At 46.1% G+C, this 25953-nt stretch overlaps 1 protein-coding gene across 1 annotated transcript in view; it reads left to right on the forward strand.

The window, feature by feature from the left end:
- spop (speckle type BTB/POZ protein) overlaps positions 1 to 25953 on the forward strand; it is a gene marked incomplete at its 3' end in the record, with an annotated part of 58348 nt that overhangs the window by 15671 nt on the left and 16724 nt on the right. Inside the window, exons 4-5 of the mRNA XM_083649197.1 lie at positions 3193 to 3320; positions 22376 to 22553. Of these exons, the coding sequence (XP_083505323.1) occupies positions 3193 to 3320; positions 22376 to 22553 (306 nt within the window). The remainder of the gene's footprint in view (positions 1 to 3192; positions 3321 to 22375; positions 22554 to 25953) is intronic.

A 25953-nucleotide genomic window follows, 5' to 3' on the forward strand; every position in this document is an offset into this window, starting at 1 on the left:
CTACAGTACATAGCTACAGTACATAGCGTACCAGCCACGGCCACAGAAGTTCCCCTCTCCTTTCATAGCTCAGAGGCTTTGGTTGAGGGAGCTTTGGTCTGAAGACTCAAAGCGTCTTGACTGTAATATACAGAAGGAAGAGGGAGAACAATGAATAAAGAAGGAAGCGTTTGGAGCGTGGATTTGTAATTTTGGTCACGCTTGTGTGTGTTTGTGTGTGTGCGAGCGTGTGTGTGTGTGTGTGTGTGTGTGTGTGTGTGCGAGCGTGTGTGTGTGTGTGCACGCTGCTGTGGTGTCTGCGTGCAGCAATGGCGCTTCCTCCGTCTCTAGAGGCGGGGGGATTACAGTGAAGGACCCCCCGCATGAGCGGTGGTGGGAATAACTGCATATGCACTGTACTCCTCCACCAATCCCCTCCCTCCTTCCCTCCCCGCGCGCCCCCCGGCTCCACGCGGTGGATTGGACACGGGATCTTACAGCGACACTGACACCCCGTCTAACTGCTCCCCACTGCGATCTGTCAGGGGGTCTGCTGTCGGGATCTCCGTGCGGGGGGGAGAGGGGGGTTTAGCCTGAAGATCTGTCAGGGGGTCTGCTGTCGGGATCTCCACGCGGGGGCGGGAGGGGTAGCCTGAGGGGTAAAGACGTTTAAGCTGCTCGAAGGAATCTAGCAGGGCCGTAATGTGTGTAACGTGCGTACTGCAGAGCCCCGGAGAGGCGACTTATAGCCCGCTTCAGCCTACCGGCTTACAGGAGTCGGCACTAATTCATGCCCTTTGGCCAGAAATGACCGGGTCTTTACGGATTTTTTTTTTACCTTTATTTATACAGCAGGAGTCTCACTGAGAGCAATGCTCTCTTTTTCAGGAGTGCCCTGTTCACATTCACACACACATTCACGCCTGGAAGCTGACCAACCACAGTCTGATGTGAGCAGCTCCACTGGAGCAGTTGGGGTTAAGGGCCTTGCTCAAGGGCACCTCAGTGGTGGTAATAAGGGAGGGGCAAGCGCTGCCTTTTCACGTTCCCCACTCAGATTTATCCTGCCGGTCCCACGGATTGAACCGATGACCTTCTGGTCACAAGCTCATTTCTCTAACCATTGGGCCACCGCACTGTTTATAGGCCCCCTTTACACCTGGCGTTAACATGTGAACCGTATAAGGATTATGTGCAGCTGCAGCTTGTCTGCAGGTCCTGAACAGTCTTAAAATGTCTTAAATCACATTATCTAAATGTAAACTTAAGGCTGTAAAAGGTACAGTGAAGAGCTCTGTATGGTTTGTTGGTGAGAAATGAGTCTCGTCATGCAGGCAATGCATAACTACTGTACAGTATATTCTGCACAGTTGTTTTAATTTTCATGTTTATACAATTGCAAATTGGTCTTATGTTTTATTAAACGGGTCTTAAAAATACAATTGTGGCCACCTTGGGATATGACTCAGCGGCATCCCATCTACACCTGACCTAAAGTGCTCCTCCAGCAAACCCACTCAAGTCGAGATTTCTCTCTTTCCCGCCAGGCAGGCGTCTCATAACATGGACGTCCTGCTCTGTCGGCTGTCGGCCACTCGTTTGATTTGCGTTTGCTGTGCCGTCTTCTTCTAGTTCATTTCCATTTCCTGTATGTTGTTGTTTTGGCAGAGTGGCCAAATGTGTCTGTGACTGCTGCTTGGAGGTGCTTTGGGTGATGGGATCTTGGGTGAATTTACTGCTGGATTTAATGTGTTTCTGCTGTGTTTGAATACAGTCCAATGATCATCCAAGGACGAATGATACTGCCGGGTGTAGCCGACGCCCGGGGATCGCAGCTGGCAAAGGAAACTGCTGAACGAATGAAGGTGTTCTTTTACGGTGTGCGTGCGGTGCATTTTCCCAACATGGGTTTGAGTCTGTTTAAACCTTTACAGAAGGCAAGGCAGATGGATTCGTGAACCAATCAGCCTCCAGAGGCATCTACGGCCGGGATGTAGCTGTGACCACGGCGAGAAGCGAGCCCGTGATAGACATGATAGACAGATGGTTCATCCAATCACCTGCTAGGTATTTCTTGAAAGTGCCTGCCTCTTTGAAACGGTTTTCCGAGCCACTTCCCAGATGGTTCGGTGAAACGTTCTGTGAAACATCTGGCCGCGTCAGGTGAGAAGGTGAATACCCACAGATATAAAGTCTTCTCAGTCGTTACCTTCATCCTGTGGTGAGGCGCATTTCTACCCTGATAGGAATGGACTCTTCCACACCCACCAAGGTCTCAGAGGTCAGCCTGACTGAAAGGTCTCAGAGGTCAGCCTGACTGAATATGTGCAGGAGATCCCAGAGCAGCACTTGAGGAAGCATTTCTCCTCTCCTCAACAAAATGGCAAATTTCTGAGAAGAACGGCGTCACATGCATCCCTCCAATGGAGCTCCAGTTACTTCTCGAATCCATGTGTCACACCTTTGTTTCATTTTTGTTGGCAATTAGCTTTAATTTGCTGTGATCTCTGCCACCAACGTAGCCCATAGCCTTCGTCACGGCATTATCTTCTGACCTTGTGTGCCCCCACACATACACACACACACACACACACACACACACACGCACGCACACACACACACACACACACACGCACGCACACACACACACACACACACGCACACACACACACACACACACACACACACACCGTGACTGTTGTACGTGCAATAATCCCGGCACCTTTCCCTGTGTCTTTGTAGTGCAGCCGAGTGTTAGCGAATCCTTCCTGCCACTGTTACAGATAATTGGCACTCCATAAACACATGATAATTGGACGGCTTTGATCCCTGCAATTTCTCACTTCCTGGCCAAAGAGGCACCGCGGCTGCGTCTCCTGTTTACCACCAGTCGTCATGTGGCCGTGAGAGGATAGGGAGCGCCAAAGAGCCACACATTCTCTTTTCTTCTCAAGTGTTAAAAGCTCCCCGCAGGCAATGTTTCCTGCATCCAGCTTATTTCACCATCCAGCTTATTTCACCATTGTTTCTCCAGAGTTTATGCCATGACTCATAACGTTGTCTCTGTCGCACACGCACGCACGCACGCAAGCACACACACACACACACACACACACACACACACACACACACACACACACACACAGAGCCTAATCACTTTGCGCAATTCTCCACGTCATCTTGTTTAGCTTTGTTTGTGGATGTGTTTTGCAGAGAGCCAGCGGGCGTACCGTTTTGTCCAGGGGAAGGACTGGGGTTTCAAAAAGTTCATAAGGCGGGACTTCCTGCTGGACGAGGCCAACGGGCTGCTGCCTGATGACAAGCTCACACTCTTCTGCGAGGTAGGCCCCTGGTACAGCAGTTCACTCCACGTTACGCCGCACTTCTGTTTCCTGTTCCTCGTTTGTAAAACACAGTTGTTGTTGTTGTTCTTGTTCTTTTTGTTGTTGTTGTTGTTGTTGTTGCTTTGTTTTTTAAGCTGATGGAAATATTTCCAATTAGAATTAATTCAGTACTGCACACAGTTAGGGCACAAATTATACTCCTGATTATTTTACTAGATCACAATTATTACTCTCGATATTTTGTGGAACAAAAATTCTTTCGAGGCACTTTTAGCATTTTATATCAGCATCTTGACATTTACAACTGCAGTGCACATTCTGAATGAAATTAATATTTAAAATATATATTTTTTTATATTGCCACAACCTGCCAGTATTCAATGTGTATTAACTTAGGATCCTAAAATTGTGATATATACAGTTATCCACGATGAAATGTGTAGCCCTAATATCTATTGCAGTAATTAGTATCAGAATAATTAAAATTACCACAAAAAAGAAGAGAAATAAAGTAAGAAATTAATCCTTTTCAAATAGATCCTTTTTGTTTGTGTTATGCATGGTTCTGCCTTGCGGTGATCACAACTGTAATTCATATTTCCACCCGTCTTTGTATTCATCACAGCTGCACCGCCCGTTGCATGTGGCTGTTAGTGAATAATGCATGTATTTATTGGTAGTACATAGCCTGTGGGTTTAGATCTCTCCCTCGCCACTAACATACAAGCTGATTGTCATTCAGACCGCATGGTGGCTTGGCTCTGATTCCTGTGATCCTCGTTGAAATTTCCCTTGTCGTTCCTCGGCTGTAACACAGGGGGCGGCAGAGGTCAACTGTCCTCTCTCCCGCTCTCCCCTCCGCTGCCAGGGGGGGCAGAGAAGAGGTTAAACTTTCTGGATATGTTAATGCCTTAGATGTAATGCATGCACCCATAAATGTTTAAAAAGCATGGCGGTGGCTGTTTAAAACAATTCTAATTAACCCTGCGGGTATGGAGGAGAGGATGTCTTGAAGTTTCCCCTTTTTTGTAGAGGAGCAATGTGCAAGTCTGTTTAAAGTGTTTCCAAACTGGGCTTATTGACAGAGGGGTAGGAGGGGCACCCGCAGCTTCAGGAGGGGTGGGGGGGAGGGAGGGCGGGTGTAGAGCCTCGTGTGTAGAGTATATTTTGCGTACGGTGTATATATATAGTGTGGTGTGTGTTCAGGCACGTCTCAGTGGGACATACTGTAATTTGCAGGATGAGACCATTTGCTAGTGAGGAGTAGCTGGAATAGAGAGGGAGTAGCTACCTTCACAAATCTCTCATTGAATCCAGCCTAGTGTATTCCACTCTTGCAGGGGTGTGTGTGTGTGTGTGTGGTGTGTGTGTGTGTGTTTGTGTGTGTGGGAAGGAGGGGAGGGGGGGGGGGGGGGGTGGGGGGGGGGTTGCTGGTTCAAGTCCTCTGTGGCCACTTCCTCCTCTGTAAATATCTCGTCTTTCTGTGGTAATTACCAGCTGCCGTAATGGGGCATTGTGTGAAATAAATGATGGGGTTTGCCCACACTGAGGTCTGGAGAGTGTTTTTCCACCATCATATTTGGCGGCGGTAGTGTGTGTGTGTGTGTGTGTGTGTGTGTGTGTGTGTGTGTGTGTGTGTGTGTGTGTGTGTCTTTGTGTGTGTGTCTTTGTGTTTGTGTCTCTGTGTGTTTGTCTCTGTGTGTGTGTGTGTGTGTGTGTGTGTGTGTGTGTGTGTGTGTGTGTGTGTGTGTGTGTGTCTATGGGTTGGTGGTGGTTCATAGTAAGAAGTGTGAAATGGTGTTTGAGTCTCTCTTCCTGGTTCTTTTCCATGCGTGAGCGAGTGAAGCCCGGTGTTTACCGTCAGAGACCTGGCTCTCTCTCGTCCAGATGGTCCCTCCCTGCATCTGAGAGCCCGACCGCCCCAGAGCCCAGCCCTCTCTCCTCTCTCTCCCTCTCTCCCTCCTCTCCTCCTCTCCTCTTCTCCTCCTCTCCCTCTCTCCCTCCTCTCCTCTCCTCCTCTCCCTCTCTCTCTCTCCTCTCCTCCTCTCCCTCTCTCATCTCCTCTCTCTCCTCCTCTCATCTCCCTCTCTCCCTCCTCTCCTCTCCTCTCCTCCTCTCCCTCTCTCTCTCCTCTCCCTCTCTCCTCTCCTTCTCTCCCTCTCTCTCCTCTCTCCTCCCCTCCCTCTCTCCTCTCCTCTCCTCTCGTCCTCTCCTCCTCTCCCTCTCTCTCCTCTCCTCCCCTCCCTCTTTCCTCTCCTCTCCCTCTCTCTCGCATCTCCCTCTATCCTCTCCTCCGCTCTCTCCTCTCCTCCTCTCTCCTCTCTCTCTCCTCTCCTCTTCTCTCTCTAATCTCCTCTCCCTCTCTCTCCTCTCCTGCTCTCATCTCCTCTCTCTCTGCTCCTCCTCCCCCTCTCCTCCTCTCGCTCTCTCCTCTTCTCCCTCCCTCCCTCTTTCCTCCCTCCCTCTCCTTATCTCTCATTCAAACTCAATCTCCTCCTTCCATTTTTTCCCAGCGATTCCGTCCTCTCCTTTCATCTATCGCTGTCACTCACTCACTCTCTCACTCAAGCATCACCCTTTTTCCTCTCCCTCCTCCCCCCTCACCCCCCCCCCCATGTCTCCCTCCTCCCCCCTCACCTCCCCCCCATGCCTCCCTCCTCCCCCCTCACCTCACCCCCCATGTCTCCCTCCTCCCCCCTCACCTCACCCCCCATGTCGCTCGCCTCCCTTCTCAGTCTCTCTTATCTTCCTTCCTTCACTTCACTTCTTTTTCTTCCTCTTCTTTCTTTCCTGTCTGCCAGGGTTATTAAAGTTAACTAAAAGTAGACAAAAAACTAAAACTAGGTGTGGGGGAAAAACATTTTAGTTAACTGAAATAAATATAATAAAATGTAATTGAAACAATATTGTGTACTTAAAAAACTAACTAAATTAACCTGTACTGAAAATGTCTTTAGTTTTAGTCTTTGTCTTTTGTAGACTGAGACGTCTACATGACTGTGAGTCAATTGCCTTCACAAAGTGTTGTTGTATTCTTGTATTAAACTATTCTCAACTTCTTAAATCTTGTGCTTGACAAATACCCCCATATTATTATAAAATAATAAATCAATTAAAAAATAATACTCAGACTAATAAAAACCAAACTAAAACAACCAATAAAACTAATAAAAAAAAGCAACTGAAATGAGCAAACACACTCTGGAAACAAGCTGAAACTAAACTGAATTGAAAACATAAATTGAAAATGAGATAAAAATAAAGACTAATGAAAAATACAATAATAACTCTACAGTCTGGTGGAGGTGTGCAGGTGTCAAAGAGACTACAAAGGGAAGTTGGATCACTGTGAAAGGGGACATGCCGGCAGATCCTTTCGGACTGACCCCTGGTCCCCTTTCCCTCATTCGGTGTCCTCCAGAGACTAACCCCTGGGCCCCTTTCCCTCATTCGGTGTCCTCCAGAGACATGAGTAATTCAACCTTAGCACAGGGAATCTGCCTACACATCATGTCGGAGAGGGCCCCGAACAACTCCAGCCATCGTTCTCTCTCGCTCCCTTATCTCTTCTTCTGTCTCTCTTGCACTGGAAGCCCTCCCTCCCTCCCTCCCTCCCTCCCTCCCTCTCTCTCTCTCTCTTCCACCCTGCCAAAGCTCTCTCTCTCTCTGCCGCCCCGCCAAAGCTCTGCAGACACCTGCAAGTATTTAATGAGGAGATGGCTCCCATTAAAGGTGCTGCGTTGGCTGTCAAAAGAGAGCGCCAGGGACAGAGAGCAAGGGAGAGAGAGAGAGAGAGAGAGAGAGAGGGAGGGACAGAGAGAGAGAGAGAGAGAGGGAGGGACAGAGAGCAAGATAGAGAGAGAGAGAGAGGGAGGGACAGAGAGAGAGAGAGAGAGAGAGGGAGGGACAGAGAGCAAGAGAGAGAGAGAGAGAGAGGGACAGAGAGAAAGAGAGAGAGAGGGGGGAGGGAAGGGAGGCAGGCATGCCCGGTGAGAGGAGAACGAAGGAAAGATCACGTCAGAGGAAGAGTTGGGCGCACTGGGTGGCATGGAGCAGCGGGGGTGTGGAGGAGAACAGACCATATTGGATGAAATAAAAGAGAGATTGTCTGGATGGGATGGATAGAGATGTGAGCATAATGTCTGACACAGAAAGGCTTCATGTGGATGAGATATGTTTTTCCTTTCATTTCATCCCCCTCTAATGAGACACAGTGGTAACCGAGGTTAAATCCACCATCTTTTTTCTTTTTTTTTACCTCTCTTCTCTCTCCACCTTCGCACTCTTTCCCTGACAGCGCTGGAGGTATCCTCTCTCGCGCTCTCAGGTCAGACCATTATTACACGGATAATGCAGATGCCCCCCGAAAGTTTGAGAGGAATTCTAATCTAGACCCACCTGCGGGGTCCTCCGGCTCCCAGCTGATCCAACTCTGGGCGAGTTAAGTTTGCGGCATGGTGATTTGCCTGCAGGTAGAGGGAGTCGTGTTGACTGACACCGCAGGGGTTCCTGCTCGGGAAGTCTGTTTTGATTGACTAAAAGGGAGAGGGATGGGGTTGTTTTGGAAGGGAGAAGTTTATGGGGAAACTTATCTGTCAGTCATCTTAAATTGGCTGCTGAAGAGTGGAGGAACACGGTAGTCCACCTTTAGGCAGACAGAGGTAGTGTCAGAGAGCTACTAGGGTTATACTGTTATATTGGCTTGGTAGATATTATGTGGCTGACATTGACCTGTTATTGAAAATGCCATATAATCACTGTCTTCCACTTTTTGACATAAAGAGATCAGTCATCGAGTCATGATGTGAACACCACAGGGTGAGAGGTCGTCTGCACTATTCTCATGACAGTTTGATCAAGGTCTTATAAAGGTCTTGGCGTTGCCAAAGGGGAAAAAAAGAAAATGATGGCAAAACAGTTTGAAGATTGTAATTTAGAAACAGGAATGCAAATTGCTAAATTTCTGCTTTCAAATCATAAGCAGCATTCAAGAGCAAGTGGCCAACTGGAAGCCATTTTATTGTTATTATTATTTTTGGAAGCAGACTGAACACTGCTTCCCCGCAACTGTTTCCATGATTCATCGCAGAGGAAGAGCGACAGCTGACTGACTGAATGGGTATTCATGTCATTGTCCTTCCAATTATGTTCTGAACTCTTTTGTAATACAGTACTGTGCAAAAGTCTTAGGCACATGTAAAAAGTCTATAAAGTGAAGTCACTTATAAATAAATAATGAAATGAAAAGTTTCTGAATATTAAAAAAACAAATACTGGAGCACTCCACTCACTGACTATTGCGGAAGACAAACAAGCATATCATATTTATATATTAAAAAAAACCTAGGGTGCCTAAGACTTTTGAACAGTACTGTAAATGATTACCTCTCTGGTTTTATATGTAAATGAAGACAGATTGTGTTTAGTGATCCTAAAACTGTTTGTTATATTGAGTGCGTTCTTCAACATCTAAGATTGCATTATGCAAGTTTAGTTAATCGTTTATCTTGATTTGTGCGATTTCACGGTAGCCTAGCTGTTAGCCCTTTCAGCAGACTGTGTCATTAATGTAATTGTGTGGCGGGAAAAAGACTTGCAGAACAGAGTCTGTATTGGCATCAATTCAAGCTGTGAGATATGGCCTTTTGCTAGATAGTATCATCCCTTTGAAAAAATATAAAGGTTGTCTGGATCAAATCATACCCGAGCTTCAGATATTATTCATCTCGGTCACAGTGGTGATGCTGTTATGTGCGGCGCACAAGAAGAGGCAAAGAGCCATATAGTCATTATTCATCACAGTATGATTTCTAGTGTGAGGCAGAATAGGAGGACGAGAGCGCATGTGTGAGAGTCAACGCCCACATTTGTAAACCGGAAAGGTGAGCCAGGGTTTTACTGTTGATCGGTTTATCTTCGGCGCATACACGATCTTTGACGCCATTTACCATAATGCATTCCGACGGGCGCCTCGGCTAACGCCGGCCGGTCGGAGGTCTTTACTTTACGGCTCCTCCGTCGCCCCCCGGGGGCGAGGCGGGGCGGCAGGAGAATAGATGAACAGGGTGCTGACGTTCAGCTGTTTCCTCCTCTCCCTCGTGGTGTCGGTGTGGCGCTCCTCTCCTGTCGGTGGCTAAGCACTTTGCCGGGTGACAGCACCCATCCTTCACAGGGGCCTGCCATATGCCGCGCTGCCGTCAGAGGAGACGACTGCAGCTGCTCCAGCTGCTCCCTCCCCGCACACTGAGTGGCACGCGCGCACGCCCACCTTCGAAAGGGGGAGAGAGAGAGAAAGAGGGAGAGAGAGAGGGGGGGGAGAGAGAGAGAGAGAGATGGGAGAGAGGGAGAGAGAGGGGGGAGAGAGAGGGAGAGCGATAAGGAGGCGGAGGTGGGGAGAGATAGAGGAGGAAGGGGGTGGAGAGCGGTTGAGGGATAGAGGCAGAGGATGAAGATCTGGAGAGGGGGAAGCGCCTTGAGACAACTCTTGTTGTGATTTGGCACTATGTAAATATAAGATTGATTGATGGATTAATTGGTTGATTGGTTGGTTGGTTGGTTGGTTGGTTGGTGGGTGTGGGCAAAGGGGGTAGATGAGGACGGACAATGTTTTATTGCTGTGAAATGAGGTAGAAGTGGTAAAGGTAAAAAAGGATTAAAAAAGTTTGAGAGGAGACTGGAGACTGGAGACCTAATCACGAGTTGGACAGACAAATGTTGACTGAGGAAGAGACGGAGAGGACGAGAACAAGCAGATGCTTTGAGCCGCGGCTTGATCCCTCTTGCAAAGGGACTTTTAGCATGATAGCTCTTTGGCAGCCATTTCCGAGCAGCGGCGGATCCTTTAATTGATACGCTTTTGCACCGACGCCACATCAACAGGTCTTTTAAATCCCATCAAAAAGCCCTTTGCTTCCCCCAGAGTGGAGACAGCAGAAAGTGAACCAGAAAGCCTCTTTCACCACTTCATTCATTTATTTTGCTCCACACATTTCCTTCAAGCACTTTAGAGCAAGGCTCCGAGGCTCAAAGCTATCCGTTTAGTTTAGTGTCTGTGATCGTAAGAGAAAACAAAACGTACTTAAAAAGGGACCCAAATGGCTGGTGCTCACAGACGTCTCGGAGAGGTCCTCGCTCGCGGCCAGTGGTGATAGGTGTGTGCGTGCGTGCGTGTAAGAACAAGGTTGGCTAGGCACTAGGCATTTGGCTGTGAATCTGGATGCGGACCAGGACGCTCGTTCAGCAGCTTGACTTCAAATCATGCATGAAATGTGCCTCTGTCTGTGCAGATCCACCCAAACACCTCAGTGTTAGTGGTAGGTGAGACAGGTCAAACACCTCAGTGTTAGTGGTAGGTGAGACAGTCCAAACACCTCAGTGTTAGTGGTAGGTGAGACAGGTCAAACACCTCAGTGTTAGTGGTAGGTGAGACAGGTCAAACACCTCAGTGTTAGTGGTAGGTGAGACAGTCCAAACGCCTCAGTGTTAGTGGTAGGTGAGACAGGTCAAACACCTCAGTGTTAGTGGTAGGTGAGACAGTCCAAACACCTCAGTGTTAGTGGTAGGTGAGACAGGTCAAACACCTCAGTGTTAGTGGTAGGTGAGACAGGCCAAACACCTCAGTGTTAGTGGTAGGTGAGACAGGCCAAACACCTCAATGTTAGTGGTAGGTGAGACAGGTCAAACACCTCAGTGTTAGTGGTAGGTGAGACAGGTCAAACACCTCATTGTTAGTGGTAGGTGAGACAGGTCAAACACCTCAGTGTTAGTGGTAGGTGAGACAGGTCAAACACCTAAGTGTTAGTGGTAGGTGAGACAGGTCAAACACCTCAGTGTTAGTGGTAGGTGAGACAGGTCAAACACCTCAGTGTTAGTGGTAGGTGAGACAAGTCAAACACCTCATTGTTAGTGGTAGGTGAGACAGGTCAAACACCTCAGTGTTAGTGGTAGGTGAGACAGGTCAAACACCTCAGTGTTAGTGGTAGGTGAGACAGGTCAAACACCTCAGTGTTAGTGGTAGGTGAGACAGGTCAAACACCTCAGTGTTAGTGGTAGGTGAGACAAGTCAAACACCTCATTGTTAGTGGTAGGTGAGACAGGTCAAACACCTCAGTGTTAGTGGTAGGTGAGACAGGTCAAACACCTCAGTGTTAGTGGTAGGTGAGACAGGTCAAACACCTCAGTGTTAGTGGTAGGTGAGACAGGCCAAACACCTCAGTGTTAGTGGTAGGTGAGACAGGCCAAACACCTCAGTGTTAGTGGTAGGTGAGACAGGCCAAACACCTCAGTGTTAGTGGTAGGTGAGACAGGCCAAACACCTCAGTGTTAGTGGTAGGTGAGACAGGCCAAACACCTCAGTGTTAGTGGTAGGTGAGACAGGCCAAACACCTCAGTGTTAGTGGTAGGTGAGACAGGCCAAACACCTCAGTGTTAGTGGTAGGTGAGACAGGCCAAACACCTCAGTGTTAGTGGTAGGTGAGACAGGCCAAACACCTCAGTGTTAGTGGTAGGTGAGACAGGCCAAACACCTCAGTGTTAGTGGTAGGTGAGACAGGCCAAACACATCAGTGTTAGTGGTAGGTGAGACAGGCGGCTGGCTGTCTTTGGGTCTTTGGGCCGAGCCATTGAAATGCACACAGCTGCTGAAATTATCACTGTTACAGATGAACAGATACGGACAGCGGTGTTATTATGTATGGGCAGGGATTCATTGAATTCGAATGAAGCCTCACTGAAGTAGTCTATTGTAAAGTGTCAGGTCACTACCAAAAGATCCGGCCTCAACAATACATTTAATTTAGTATATTATGTAAGTCTTTAAAGTCGTTAAATCCACCCTAAAAGACTTTCTCTCTGTTAAAAAAGAGCACAGCTATTGGCGGTGCACCTTGCATTTGTGGGTTTTTCTCAATTCTGTGGATGGCTGGCCAGGCGTGGATGATATGACGTCACGTTGAGATATTTCCAACACGGCTAAAATCGAGTTTGAAAGCAGAAATCTTTTCAACTATCTGGAACGTCAGTGGTAAATTCTTTTGCTTTTGTTTCAGCGCCTCAGAATCAAACAACAAAGTATTCTTTCTCGACTAAGCATTTCTGCACTGACGTTTAACAGGCAGGCAGGGAGAAATCCATTGTAGATGACCGAGAGAGAGCAATTCCTCTAGCCTCGATAGACCTAAATGCAATACAGACACAAGATGTGTCGTGTTTTGAGTATGGCCTGCAAACTATTGCTTTTTCTCGCCTGGCTGAAACTGGCTCTCCTGCTCTTGATATCACTGTTGCTATTAGCGCTGGGTTGATTCACAAATCAATTGTTCATGTGAATGATACTTTAAAGTGAACAGTGGAATTGCTTTGGCGAAGGAGCTGAATTGGAATTTCCAAGCAGTTCAGTGTCCGTGCTTGGACTGCGCCGCAGCTCTGAGTGAGCTGACACAGCTTGTAAACACAACCCTAACCCAGATTATTGGTGATGACTTCAATGCTGCTAGCTGGCGACTCTCCAAAATAGACGTAATCGACCACAGTCGCTACAAACGTCAAGCGCAACTGTACGATTTGTTGGCTTTGTTTCGGCAGTTCATTTGGTAGTGCGTGGATTAGTAGCGCAGGTGCTGAGTCGACATCTTTGGGTGGAGACTAAACGAAACTGACTGAATGGGTTGCTGATTCGTCCGGTTAGTTTTAAAACTTTACACTGCTTTTATTCTGCCCTCTGTGATAAATAGCACCCTTTTGAGAGAAGAAAAGTGGTGTTGCTTTTGACCTGTATGATGTGCTTGATTGATTGTTTCCAGCATAGTTCTTGTATGTCTATGGAGATATTATGCACCCCTCCGAGTGACTTTTTGGTTATGGGGAGATCTAAGAATTGGAGCATACAACTACCTGGTTGGGGCTTAATTTAAATGTAGCCTGCAACAAGTGCAAGGCTTCAGTCCTCGATTAATTCAACAGGAGCCTCACACCTCCTGCATATAAAACCAACCTATGGATACATGATGTTAAAGGTCCCGTTACATGTAAAACAGGATTTCCCTTGCTATCTTATAGAGGAGTTGGATGTGCTATATAAACATCGTGAAAGTATCAAAACGCACGATCGCCAACTAAATCCACACAATCCATATTAGAAAACCGAGGCTCTAAACGGGTCAGAAAGCTGTGCTCATTATCATTTTGTAAGAAATAATAGAGGCCATTTACACATTTCATTAACATGCGTTTTCTGTCATCAGATTGCAATCAGATAGTGCTTGACCACTTGAAAGCACAGGTGTAAACGACCCCAAGACACATTGAAGACGGATTGCAATCTGATCAGCCAAACCTCTGGAGGTGGTCAGGGACGGTGGTCAGGGACGCATTGTGTACACATTGAACACAAGTGTAAATGCAATGTGTTCTCTCAATCTGCATACAGTACAGCAGCTGTATACGGATTGAGAGGACACCCATTTTGGGTGATCAGATTGCAATCCAAAACGCATGTTAACGCCAGATGTAAATTAAATCAGGCTAATGTGGTCAAGCACAATCTGATTGCAATCTGATGGCAGAAAACGCATGTTAATGCCAGGTGTAAATGGCCTCATAGTGTTTGCTACCAATTTCCTACTTTTGCTGGTTGCTACCAGTGTATTTTCCACCAAACTTTAAAGGGGCGATCACTTGTTAGCCAGTGTGAGTCTCTGTAGGTGGCGCTCTTTTCTCTGTCTGTCCAGCCATGGTGGCTATCGCCACTCGTGTACTGTAACTAGCCAGTCCTCCTCCTCTTTATTCCAAACACACTGAAAATGTAAAATGCATGCACTCTGTGGGCACCCACGATTTTTCTCAGGAAAAACGTACCAGACAGCGGGCGTTTGGAACAGAAACTGCTAAAGCCTTCATAAGGCGGCTACAGGTTGAATCACCATTGTGTTAGTATAAATAGAGTCAAATATAAATAGACAATGGAGAGTAGCAAACCTGGCTTTTTTATGTGAACATGTCACAGATTATTTCTTTAGAGCACAATAGTGCCGGTAAATGACTTGGATGATATTAATGGGCTTCAACACAAGAGGGTGAGTTTTAGAGTGGGTGAGGGTAGTTCAGTGGTTCATGCTGTCACCTCACAGCAAGAAGGTCGTGGCGTCAGGTCTGCCCCGGTCCTTTCCCTGTGCTGTTCCCATAGGCATGAGTGTGTTTGCGTGTAGTATGGTAGATGATGGTATGTTTAAGCAATAGATCACGACAGGCCGTGGTATATGCTCATTATACCACACCTAAGGGTCGTGAAAACACCCTTAGGTGTGGTATAATGAGCATATATCACGGTCTGAAGTGATCTATTGCTTTTATAAAACGGTTAACAAGTATGTCGGCAATATGAAAATTATTATTATTATTATTATGATTATTATGATCATTTAAATGTAGGGATGCACCGATTGCCATTTTCTTGGCCGATTCCGATTTCCGATTTTTGAATAGTCTGACTTGCCGATACCGATTTTTGCCGATTCCGATTTTTTTTTCTAAAAACAACAATTGACAGCTTACACAAACGTTTTTGTAACTTTGTTTGAAAATTAAGATTCATAGAACAATTCTTACATCTAATGGGGATCCAAATAATCTTATCTTATCTTATCATTTGCATGAAGTAGGACCATCTCACTCAAACACATCTCAAAATAAAAGTGTTCCAGGTTAGGCTACTGGACAGAGCTTTTTTGTGCAAATACAATGAATACAAAAATTAAATTAAATCCAATAGCCTATATCCCACAGCTATCATGCATTTACTTTTCCAAACGAAAACAGGTGCAACAGAACATCAAAATGATCCATGGACAAGGAGTTTATAGCCTGGCTCCAGACCAGTCCTCTTGAGTAGAGGGGAAATGAGTTTATGAGTTACAGTAACGATCTTCAGTCTGAATATCAGGCGGAGTTTACACACAGTCCGAAGTTTGGTATGCGTATTTTTATCTGCCATCCGAAAAAATATCGTCACGCACAGAAATCCTTGCACACTTGTGAGTCCGATGCATTTTTATTATTATGTCCGTCGTTCTATTTGCAATACGAAACAAATAGTCTCTCCTGTATCTACGTTACAACATGACTGACAGGCTGAGGCACCAGCGCTGATGTGGAATGGAAAAGGCAGGTCGGGGAATGGTGGACACAATGCTCGCGTTCACCTCGCCAAGTCGGCTGTGCACTGTGGCCGGGTGCAGCAGCACTGCTTCCCGGGTAGAGAGAGCAGAGAGAGGGGGGCCAGTGAGGTGAAGCGAGCCGCTCAGACTTGACTCCAGCCGAGCGGGACTCGGCCGCATCTCTGTCTCCACGGCTTATTTTCGACTTGCATGTGTGACAAACTGCGAGATTTGTCTACTTCACTGACGGTGAAAAAAATCCACAACGAGGAAGGTATGCTGGCGTGTGTGGTGTGGTGGCTGGGTGCCTGTCTCGGTGCTTTGGGGTGCGCGCACGTCATGTGAAAATCGGCTCACAGAATCGGCTATTTAGAGTGACCGGCGCAGATCACCGATCGAGGCCGATCACGTGAAAATCGGCCATTTCCGGTCACGTGCCGATCGATCGGTGCATCCCTATTTAAATGTCTTAAATCAGTGTTTAATAATCCCCCCTGGCTCAGGGCCATGGGATTAAAGGAGTTGCTCTAGCTGTGATAGATTGACTGTGGTACTTGTATATGCTCAATATACCACAGCTGTGAGCCAATCAGATTGCTTGATTCGAGAGAGCCGTTTTTATACTGTCTGTATGATGTATAGTATGTATATGAGGTAGTTCATTATGAATTATGTATATTACATAGTACTGGATTTATATGATGTGTATACTGTATGCAGTATATGTGTGTAATATTTAGACTTTTGTTTATACCTATATACAGTATATACACACACACACACACACACCTATCTATCTATCTATCTATCTATCTATCTATCTATCTATATATATATATAGTGTAAATTGGAGTGTGTTTGATTTGAGTGTGCGATATGGCCAAACCATGCATTTCCATAGTCGTTATGTCCCGGTATAGCAATGAAGGCCACCTCTGACAGAGAGAGGATGAGTAAGAAAGGCAGAGAGAGAGAGAGAGAGAGAGAGAGAGAGAGAGAGAGACCAGCAGCAGCAGCGTGGGTCTGAGGCATGGAGTCTGTTTACCTCAGCTGGCTGGAGAGTGGAGGGCAAGTCATGCATTATAAAGAGCTGCTGATGAGTTTTGTGCTGAGGGGTTCAGACAACAAGTTTAAAGATCACAGAACTGTTAAGGTATTGCAGACAAAAGTGTGTGTGTGCGTGCGTGTGTGTGTGTGTGCGTGTGCGCCTGTGTGTGTTTGGTTTTAATGGAAAGCACTGCTGTTTCTCGTCTGTCTGATTGCTCAGCTCCTTCAGACCCGCCTAGTTATTTGCTCTACAGTATCAATACAGTCCACGGTAAAACGTTACAATAAGGGTACATTAATTAACGGTTAGTTAGTGCTTAATAAGCATTAAGTTAATGCTTGGGCTGTGTGTCCATATGGCTTTTTTTCCTAAGCTCCAGCGTCTTTTTTCAGTTGTTTCCAATGAGGAGAGAGCGTATGCGGGCGCATACGGCCGTCTCAAGAAAGTGCGCTGCGCCCAGCGTCTATTTTCAGTTAATAGTTGTACCCATGAGGTCAGTAGCAATACGCTTTTGATTACAAAGGAGCCTGCCCCAAATCATATCAACTATTCAATGTACAAAATACTTATGCAAATAGTCCAACGCATAATGTAAAAACTAGACAATCACTTCTAAATTTGTGCAGTTCCATGGGTGTGATATGAGAGTGGTGTGTGTGTGTGTGTGTGTGTGTGTGTGTGTGTGTGTGTGTGTGTGTGTGTGTGTGTGTGTGTGTGTGTGTGTGTGTGTGTGTGTGTGTGTGTGTGTGTGTTTGTGTGTACATGTATTTGTGGTTTGATGAGGTGAGTGTATGAGTGTGTCTGTATTTGCACATTTTGTGTTTCTGGCCTTTGCGTGTGTTTATCTGTGTTTCAGAATGCACCGGATTGAACAGAGAAAAATTACACTTGGGAGGTAAAAGAACAAGCGCCGTAACTTAATGAATTTCATTTGATTGGATTATTGTGATATTTTCTTCTCGGTTTTGAACTATTTCACGCATGGTGAAACACTGTAAATCCATAAAACAAAGGCATAAACGGGCAGAAAGAGATGGATGCATTATGAATAAATCATCTGGGCTCAATATTAACTCTGCGTTGCCTGGAGGGTTCACGGGGAGCTTAGCGACAGATCCATCTTGATGTCTGGAGAAGCGGAGTTACCAGGAGGCGAGCGCTTTAGTCAATACATATCGTGGGAATTTAATTACCAATACTAATGACGATAATGGTGATATGGTGACACTGATTACTCATTACTGCTATTCTTTACCTTAGGCTGTGTTCAAAATGCCTCTCCTGTCATCACCTTCACCATCTTTATTTGATCATTTTATGTCATCGTCATCCAGCAATGTGGTGGCAATTGGCAAACAGGGTGAACTTTGACCTCAAGTCTATTATGAAAGCCCATTATGAAAAGGATTGTTTTGGAGGAGGAAGAAGAGGAGGAGGGCGATGATGCTGAAGAGGAGGAGGAGGAGGGCGACGATGCTGAAGAGGAGGAGGAGGAGGGCGACGATGCTGAAGAGGAGGAAGAGGAGGGCGACGATGCTGAAGAGGAGGAGGAGGGCGACGATGCTGAGGAGGAGGAGGAGGAGGGTGATGATGCTGAAGAGGAGGAGGAGGGTGATGATGCTGAAGAGGAGGAGGAGGAGGGCGACGAGGCTGAAGAGGAGGAGGAGGGTGATGATGCTGAAGAGGAGGAGGAGGAGGGCAACGAGGCTGAGGAGGAGGAGGAGGGCGATGAGGCTGAGGAGGAGGAGGAGGAGGAGGAGGAGGGTGATGATGCTGAAGAGGAGGAGGAGGGTGATGATGCTGAAGAGGAGGAGGAGGAGGGCGACGAGGCTGAAGAGGAGGAGGAGGGTGTTGATGCTGAAGAGGAGGAGGAGGAGGAGGGCGACGAGGCTGAGGAGGAGGAGGAGGGCGATGAGGCTGAGGAGGAGGAGGAGGAGGGCGACGAGGCTGAGGAGGAGGAGGAGGAGGGTGATGATGCTGAAGAGGAGGAGGAGGAGGGTGATGATGCTGAAGAGGAGGAGGGTGATGATGCTGAAGAGGAGGAGGAGGAGGGTGATGATGCTGAAGAGGAGGAGGAGGGGGATGATGCTGAAGAGGAGGAGGAGGGGGATGATGCTGAAGAGGAGGAGGAGGGCGATGATGCTGAAGAGGAGGAGGCTGACAGTGACTGAGGATGACAGCTAATGGTGTGAAGCCTGTCAGGGCAGCCAGTGTGTCTAAGTAACCAGGTGCTGCGGTTGAGTTTCCGCCTGGTTAAACAGTGGAATAATTGGTCAAGTTAGCCAGTAATTAGAGCCGCTCTGCCACACGGCGTCGCAGAGCCCGGCGACGCCACCGCCATGCTAATTGGGCTATTTATACCCAAACACATTGACCGGGCTCACCGGCTTCCCCTCCACTCGCTTTTCACCACTTGCTTCTTTTTTTTCTGTGTGTACTCGCGACACTGCTCCTCCTCCCTCTCCTCTCACAAAGCCATTTTTCATTCCAACTTGAGCTCAGTGAACTTCTGTCCTATGCCCCCTCTCTCTCTCTCTCTCTCTCTCTCTCTCACTCTCTCTCTCTGTCTCTGTCATGTGTCTCCCATCTCTCCCCCTCCCTCCTCTCTTGTACACAGCAGCTCCCTCTCTCCCAGGCTTTCTGTACTGCTAATCAGTGTTTTATGAATGCCTTTGTCTGTGTTATACGAGCGACTGTCTCATCCTTGTGTGTGTGTGTGTGTGTGTGTGTGTGTGCGTGTGCACGTGTGTGTATTCCACTGTGAGTGTGTGGAGATGGATGTACGTCAGTCAGACCTGCATCCCCCTGGAGTGTGATTAATGGAGCCAGCTGTGGAGACCAGACTGTGCCGTAGACACACGTGCACGCTCACACGCGCGCACACACACACACACACACACACACACACACACACACACACACACACACACACACACACACACACACACACACACACACACAAACACTGTAAAATGCACCTTTCTCCAGAAACGCCACATTTTCTTTTCGCTGTGTCCCTGTCATGTCTGTGCCAGAAATGAGCTGCTGTTTATGAGAAGCCATCAGTAACTGGAGATGCCACCTATAGCATCCTCGTCCCATCCTCTCTCTCTCTCTCTCTCTCTCTCTCTCTCTCTCTCTCTCTCTCTCTCTCTCTCTCTCTCCTTTTGTATGTGAGGGCCTCTCTATTCTCTCTCTGTTCATCTGTCACTAGCTATATCTCTAGTATTCCTAGTGTCACTATAGTATCTCTGCTTCTGTATTCTCTCTTCCTTTTGCAGTCCCTGTCACTTTCTCCCTCTTTCTTATTTCTTGTCTTCCTTCTTCTGACGTTCTTGCTCTCTTCCTCTCTTTCTTTCCATCTCTCTCTCTCTCCTCCAGGCTAACCCTCACCCCTCCATCGGGAGCAAACAAGGCCACACACGTCTCCATTGTACGTGTTTCTCCACTCTTTTGGGGCCTTGTGTGAGTTGAGTGGATGTGTGGATGTGGCATTGGACCAGTGGATGGATGATGTGGAGGAGAGGGAGAGGGGACTGGCTGTTTTTCATCAGCTTTTGTGTGTCTGAGCCTTTCAGCAGCAAGGTCACTTTGCTGGGATGTTGTGTTCTTTTTTTTCCCAGCCTTTTTTGCACAAACATCGTGAATATTCACGACCTGTTGGGAGTGACACCAGGAAAAGAGCATTGTCTTCAAGTTTGTTTATCTGGTGTCATCTCTGTCTGGATAATGCAATAATGGGTCAAACAGTAATGAATTGAATTAATTAAATGTCTGAAATGTAATATTGTAATATTGGGCAAAATAATAAAGCATCCGTTTGAATGGCTTATTATAAGTATTTTTTTAATCTAATACCCCTTGTAATGTAATAGTTTAGCAAAATGTAATAAAATATTCCCCCTAAAAGTGCTGAAAATGTATTAAATTACTGTAATAATATACTGGTACGGTAATAATATGTAACACGTTGATATTGTAATAATAATAATAATAATAAAAGTCAACCCATATAAATGTTAGACCCTGTGGAATAATTGATGATCAGGGAATAAAATATTGCAGTATTAGTCTAAAATTGTTATCTACATGTAGCAGGTTTTAACTGAATATCAAATGTTTTATTACAGTTCTGACTGATTCAGAGGTACGTTTTATTACATTTTGACACATAACATTAGTCAGTTTTGTCAGTTATTACAGTACATTTCAGTGTCTGCAGACCTTTATGTTCCTGAACAAACCAGCAGCTACATTCTAACCAGAGCTAAGGCTAGCTAACACTGCTATTATGTGAGGTGGGTTTGATTAGATAATATCACAAAGAGATTAAAAAAATAAATAAGAAAGAGGCAAGCCACTCAATCCAGGCTGCCGGAAATTAGTTAGTAATTAGTGTTTGCGCGCGCGCGAGGATGTGGGTGTGTGTTTGTGTGGGTGTGTGTGCACTCAGTCCTGTTGAGAGATAAATGAGTCTGGTTGACATTGTCTGGAACAGGTGGTGAAGTCAGCAGGGAAGACGTACAGACAACTCTCGTGCGCGCGCACACACACACACACACACACACACACACACACACACACACTGAAATTGACTTCAATGCCTATTTTCTGGATTCTTTGAGAGTGTAACCAATCTGATTGGGTAAAGAACGAAGAATAGGTTGCCTTTGAATAGCCCCCATATAGAGTGGCTGATGTATTGATTCCAGACGCAGAGGGCCAACATGAATCACTCACAGCGTGTTTGTTTGACTCATGCGTTTGTCTTGTTAGGAAGATTGCACACTCATTTACTTCCCTCAATATGAACCACTGAGTGAGCTAAAGAGACAGTTCACCCTAACATGGAAATCATTGTGTTTGTACTCTACTACTGAAAGTCCACTGTGTAGTAACATCAAACACACACAGAGGGGGCTACTGCATCTCCCAAAGCATTGAAGTCAGTGGAGCCGGCTTGTTTAGAGAACCAACAAGGGCAGAAAATGACCATCACATTTCTCTAAACAGCTCATGCGGCGTTTTGTTGCCAAACAATTGGATTTGCTCCATTATCTCCTATATTTCCCTCACGGAGACTCACTTATTAGTATTGAAAGCCTGTTATCTCAGGATACAATTCAATACTCTGTGTGGCGTTCACGGTTCAATACGGCCGCGATACCATGTGATCAATTAGAGTTCTATGACAACAAAGCACGACTGTGCCGAATTGAAGTTTATTTCTGAGCCACACATCTTTCTAGTGATGACTGTGAGTGCTACAGCAGAATACAATGATTCGTTTTACTGCCCCACAAATATGTTTTGAATGCAAAAAGTCAAAATAGGTTTTTGTGTTGCGATATATTTAATTTCAATATTGTCCCATCCCTAGTGAGTTATATACTGTAGGACAGGGGTTTCAAAGTGGGAGGCGGGCCTCCCCAGGGAGGCTCCAAGCAGTTTCAGGGGAGGCTCAGGGAATGGAAGTGAAAAAACATTACATTAGTTATTAAAAGCAGATAGGGTTAGTTAGATTTAGGATTAGTATCCTAAATGTATGTGATTTGGTTAAAGATAGTCACAAACAAACAAATAAATGCCTTCAGACAGATTTCTTTTTTTTTATCTATTTTGTCTGAAGTATGTCAAACTGCAATATGAGGCTATCTTTGCTCAAGAGTGTCTATGGGATCAAATAACATAATCATGATACCATAGGCATGATTAGGAATTTAGTGAGGGGGCACCTTTTTCCAAGCTTTGTCTGTGGGGAGGCCCACAGTCTCAGGCAGATAAATTGGTAAATTGTGTGTGTGTGTGTGTGTGTGTGTGTGTGTGTGTGTGTGTGTGTGTTATGTTTTCAGGTGAGCGTGGTGCAGGATTCTGTGAACATCTCAGGCCAGAACACTATGAACATGGTGAAGGTTCCTGACTGCAGGCTGGCTGAGGAGCTGGGAGATCTTTGGGAAAGCTCCAGGTTCACGGACTGCTCTCTGTGTGTCGCTGGGCAGAAGTTCCAGGCACACAAAGCCATCTTAGCAGGTGAGAAGGTCCTGTGTTCATCGTGTATGGGAAAGATGTTGGATACAAGCTTCCTACTTACTGTAGCTTTCAGATGCTAAATACTGCGTCACCAAGAAGAAACTAAAGAAACTCGGTTTGCAGTAAAACATTAATTCAAATTTGTCACTCAAGAAATACATGTGTTAACGTGATAATACGGAAGATTCTCATGTAAATAAATGTCTGTAAAGTCACTATATATCCTCAAGTGAGTTAACACAATGGTGATTGAGCCTATGGCCCATTGAGGAACGCCCTTGCATCTCTTTGTATTGCAACATTTATGAACTTGTGTCTGTGGTGACACTTTCCCCGCCCCCCAAACAAAAAAACAAAAAGATACCACAAGCGGCGCAGAGTTCTTGATGGGTTTCACCTCACCCAGCACCCGCCAGAGAGGGTGGGCGGAGTCAGAGCAAGTTGCTGCTGTTTCCGCATTGTCATGATCCCACTGGAGATTTGGGCAGAACACACCCTGCGCCCGCCTACGCAGCAGTCAAGCGCCAGGATTGGCCAGGAGCGAGCCTTTTGTTCCCTTTTGACACCTCAAATGTCGCCCCCCACACACACACCTAGCCTGGGTAAACCCAGCCCCCAGTGACCTGAGCCCTGTACTACGAAACTAGTTTAACAGATCCGCGATAAGTCCCTTTGATCTGGTTTGACTGAACAGGATCAAAGCTATCTAGTTAACTGATACTACGACGCTGGTTTTTTACTAGGTAAGTGGACCTGGGATCTGCCTGTGCACGCGCACGTTTTTCGCTCGTGCACAGGCGCGCGTCCACGCGAAAGAGGTGCGCTAGCCAATCACAATATGAACAGCTGAGTTTATCCACGCCCACACCCATTTCCACACCCATTTCCTCAATGAAGCGCAGTGCATGATCAGAGTTTTAGCGGATATTTAATGTATCCGCGATTTAATGTCAGAATGAAAATCCGCGTTGGATAGTCTGCTGAAGGGCTGTCTAAGGCAGCAGCTTGTATTCACATCAGTCATTTGATTTACTTTGATCAGCGATTGATACAGCTGCATTGATACAGGCAGCAGAAACACATGTAAATGTGTAATCTCAGTCTATACATTTCCACAATCTGTAAGCCTATTTAGACCATAGATTTAGAAACGCATGCTCAATGAATAATGATCTCTATCACTCATGTGTGTGGTTGCACTGATCGAATAATTCATATATAAAATAGCCTAGTATAAAGCCTAATAGCCTACTATAAAAGAGAAAACTGCTGGGGCTATCCATATTTATCCCATATCTATATTATATGTATAGGCTTTTCTGGCATGTAGGAGAATATCACCCTCACTCCATTTGAGGGTCCATTCATGATATGCACCGCGGTGATTAATAGTGATCATATTTCTCCACGCATCGTTGAGCTGTTAAGACATAAAGTGGTAAGTAGGCTTAATTTAATTATGTAGCCTACAGAGCCACAAATGTTTTTCTTGTTATATTCTCAGTTGACTGCAATCTATTTTTCATATGGCGATCTTATATGAACGGTGAGTGACTCCAGAGAGCCGATTATATGGGTCTGTCATGGATTTTGATCTTATCCTCTGAAGCTAACCTGGTCGCGACCAGGTTAGCTTTGCAGCGTCAGTTGCCATGGTGATTGAAAGTTAACTTGCTTTGTAGTACGGCTAAACCAGGTTTAAACTCAAACTTACTCGGATAAGGCATTAAACTAGCTTCGTAGTACAGGCCTCTGCTCTCAGGCTTACCCTGCTTGATAGTGACTGAGAGCAGGTCTGAGAGCAGGTCACGTGGCGGCTGGGTTTACCCAGGCTAACACACACCGCCCAGCCGCCCACGTGTCATAGCAATCTCCAGTGGGGTCTGCTGAGCAACTTCTTCTTCTTTTGAGACGTGTGTGCAGTTGACGTCCAAGCGTTGCATTACCGCCCCCACTGGTCAACTTGAATATACTAAGAAGAAGAAGAAAAAACCCTTTACGTCACATACTGTATGCGCCACTGTGTGGATCTCATCTGCAATTACTGCTCATGGCCATTGGTGTTGTCAGAGCCAATAAAACTGAAATCTTCCGTCTTATCACTTTAAGTTGAAAAAATCTGATCATGAGCAACCAAAGTCTACAGACAGCTTCAACTGCAACACCTTGATGGCTTCAAACAAGTTTGAACATGTGAAGGCTTCCAAGTTCAGTTGTTGTTTCAACCATCAAGTTGTTCTGACGGTTATTCCCCAATGACATGAACCACACGCACGCACACACACACACACACACACACACACACACGCGCGCACGCACGCCAGGCTTTTTGTTAATTGTTAATAATAATCATCACAGATGAAATACTGTTAATTAGCGTTACCTATAGCTGCATTAGCCTTGTACACTCCGCTACCAGAGGTTCTCTGTCCTTTCTTTAATTTGACCAAGCAGCAGAAAGAGGGTTCCAATGTAAACCTCCTATCTCCTTTACTGTACCTTGATGGACCTGTTTTCTGCCCACATGCACTCTGTCCACTGACTCAATCAAAGCCACCCAGTCAAGTTTTCACACTTTGCATTAACCTCAATGACAAGTTGCAGTTGTACACAGCCTCAAATACAATTTCACAAAAATACTTTCACTAAAAATCACATACTGTATGCGTCAGTCAGTGTTGTCCACCTCCGAATTGTTGTAACATTACATATTTGTATAATTCTTCAATATGATTATCCTGGGTTTGAATGAACAGCTTTAGTGTCACATAGTCTAAATGCTGTTTCAGAGACTTTCAAGAATAAAATAGCTGAGAACTTGTAATTTCTTTGAATTGTTGTGTACCTGTATGAAAAGGGTCAAATGTAAATATATTGAATATCCACACAAAATAGCAGGTACATTATATAACTTCACTGTTATTTACACACATGATTTGCAATGGACACAAGTGACATATTCCGAACAACATGTTGGAGATATTGGCACTTTGATGACAGGCAGAATCAGACGGTGAAAACTTTGAGGAAACGGGCGAAGCGCGGGTCTCTGAGGAGGCAAGGAGAGGCTGTTCATTATTGGATTTGTTGAGATGTGTGTGTGAGGAGCCATTTTAATTATGTGCTGCTGTGGATTGGGGTCTTCCCCTCTCCGCATCTCTCTGGCTCTTTCTCCCCTCCATCCTCTCTCCTGTAGCTGCCTCTCTCTCTCTCTGCTCTATCTGCCTCTCTCTCCTGTAGCTGCCTCTCTCTCTCTCTCTCTCTCTCTGCTCTACCTGCCTCTCTCTCTCTCTGCTCTATCTGCCACTCTCTCCTGTAGCTGCCTCTCTCTCTCTCTCTCTCTCTCTCTCTGCTCTACCTGCCTCTCTCTCTCTCTGCTCTACCTGCCTCTCTCTCTCTC

Source organism: Poromitra crassiceps (genome assembly GCF_964638095.1).
Source record: "Poromitra crassiceps genome assembly, chromosome: 13".
Taxonomy (NCBI): domain Eukaryota; kingdom Metazoa; phylum Chordata; class Actinopteri; order Beryciformes; family Melamphaidae; genus Poromitra; species Poromitra crassiceps.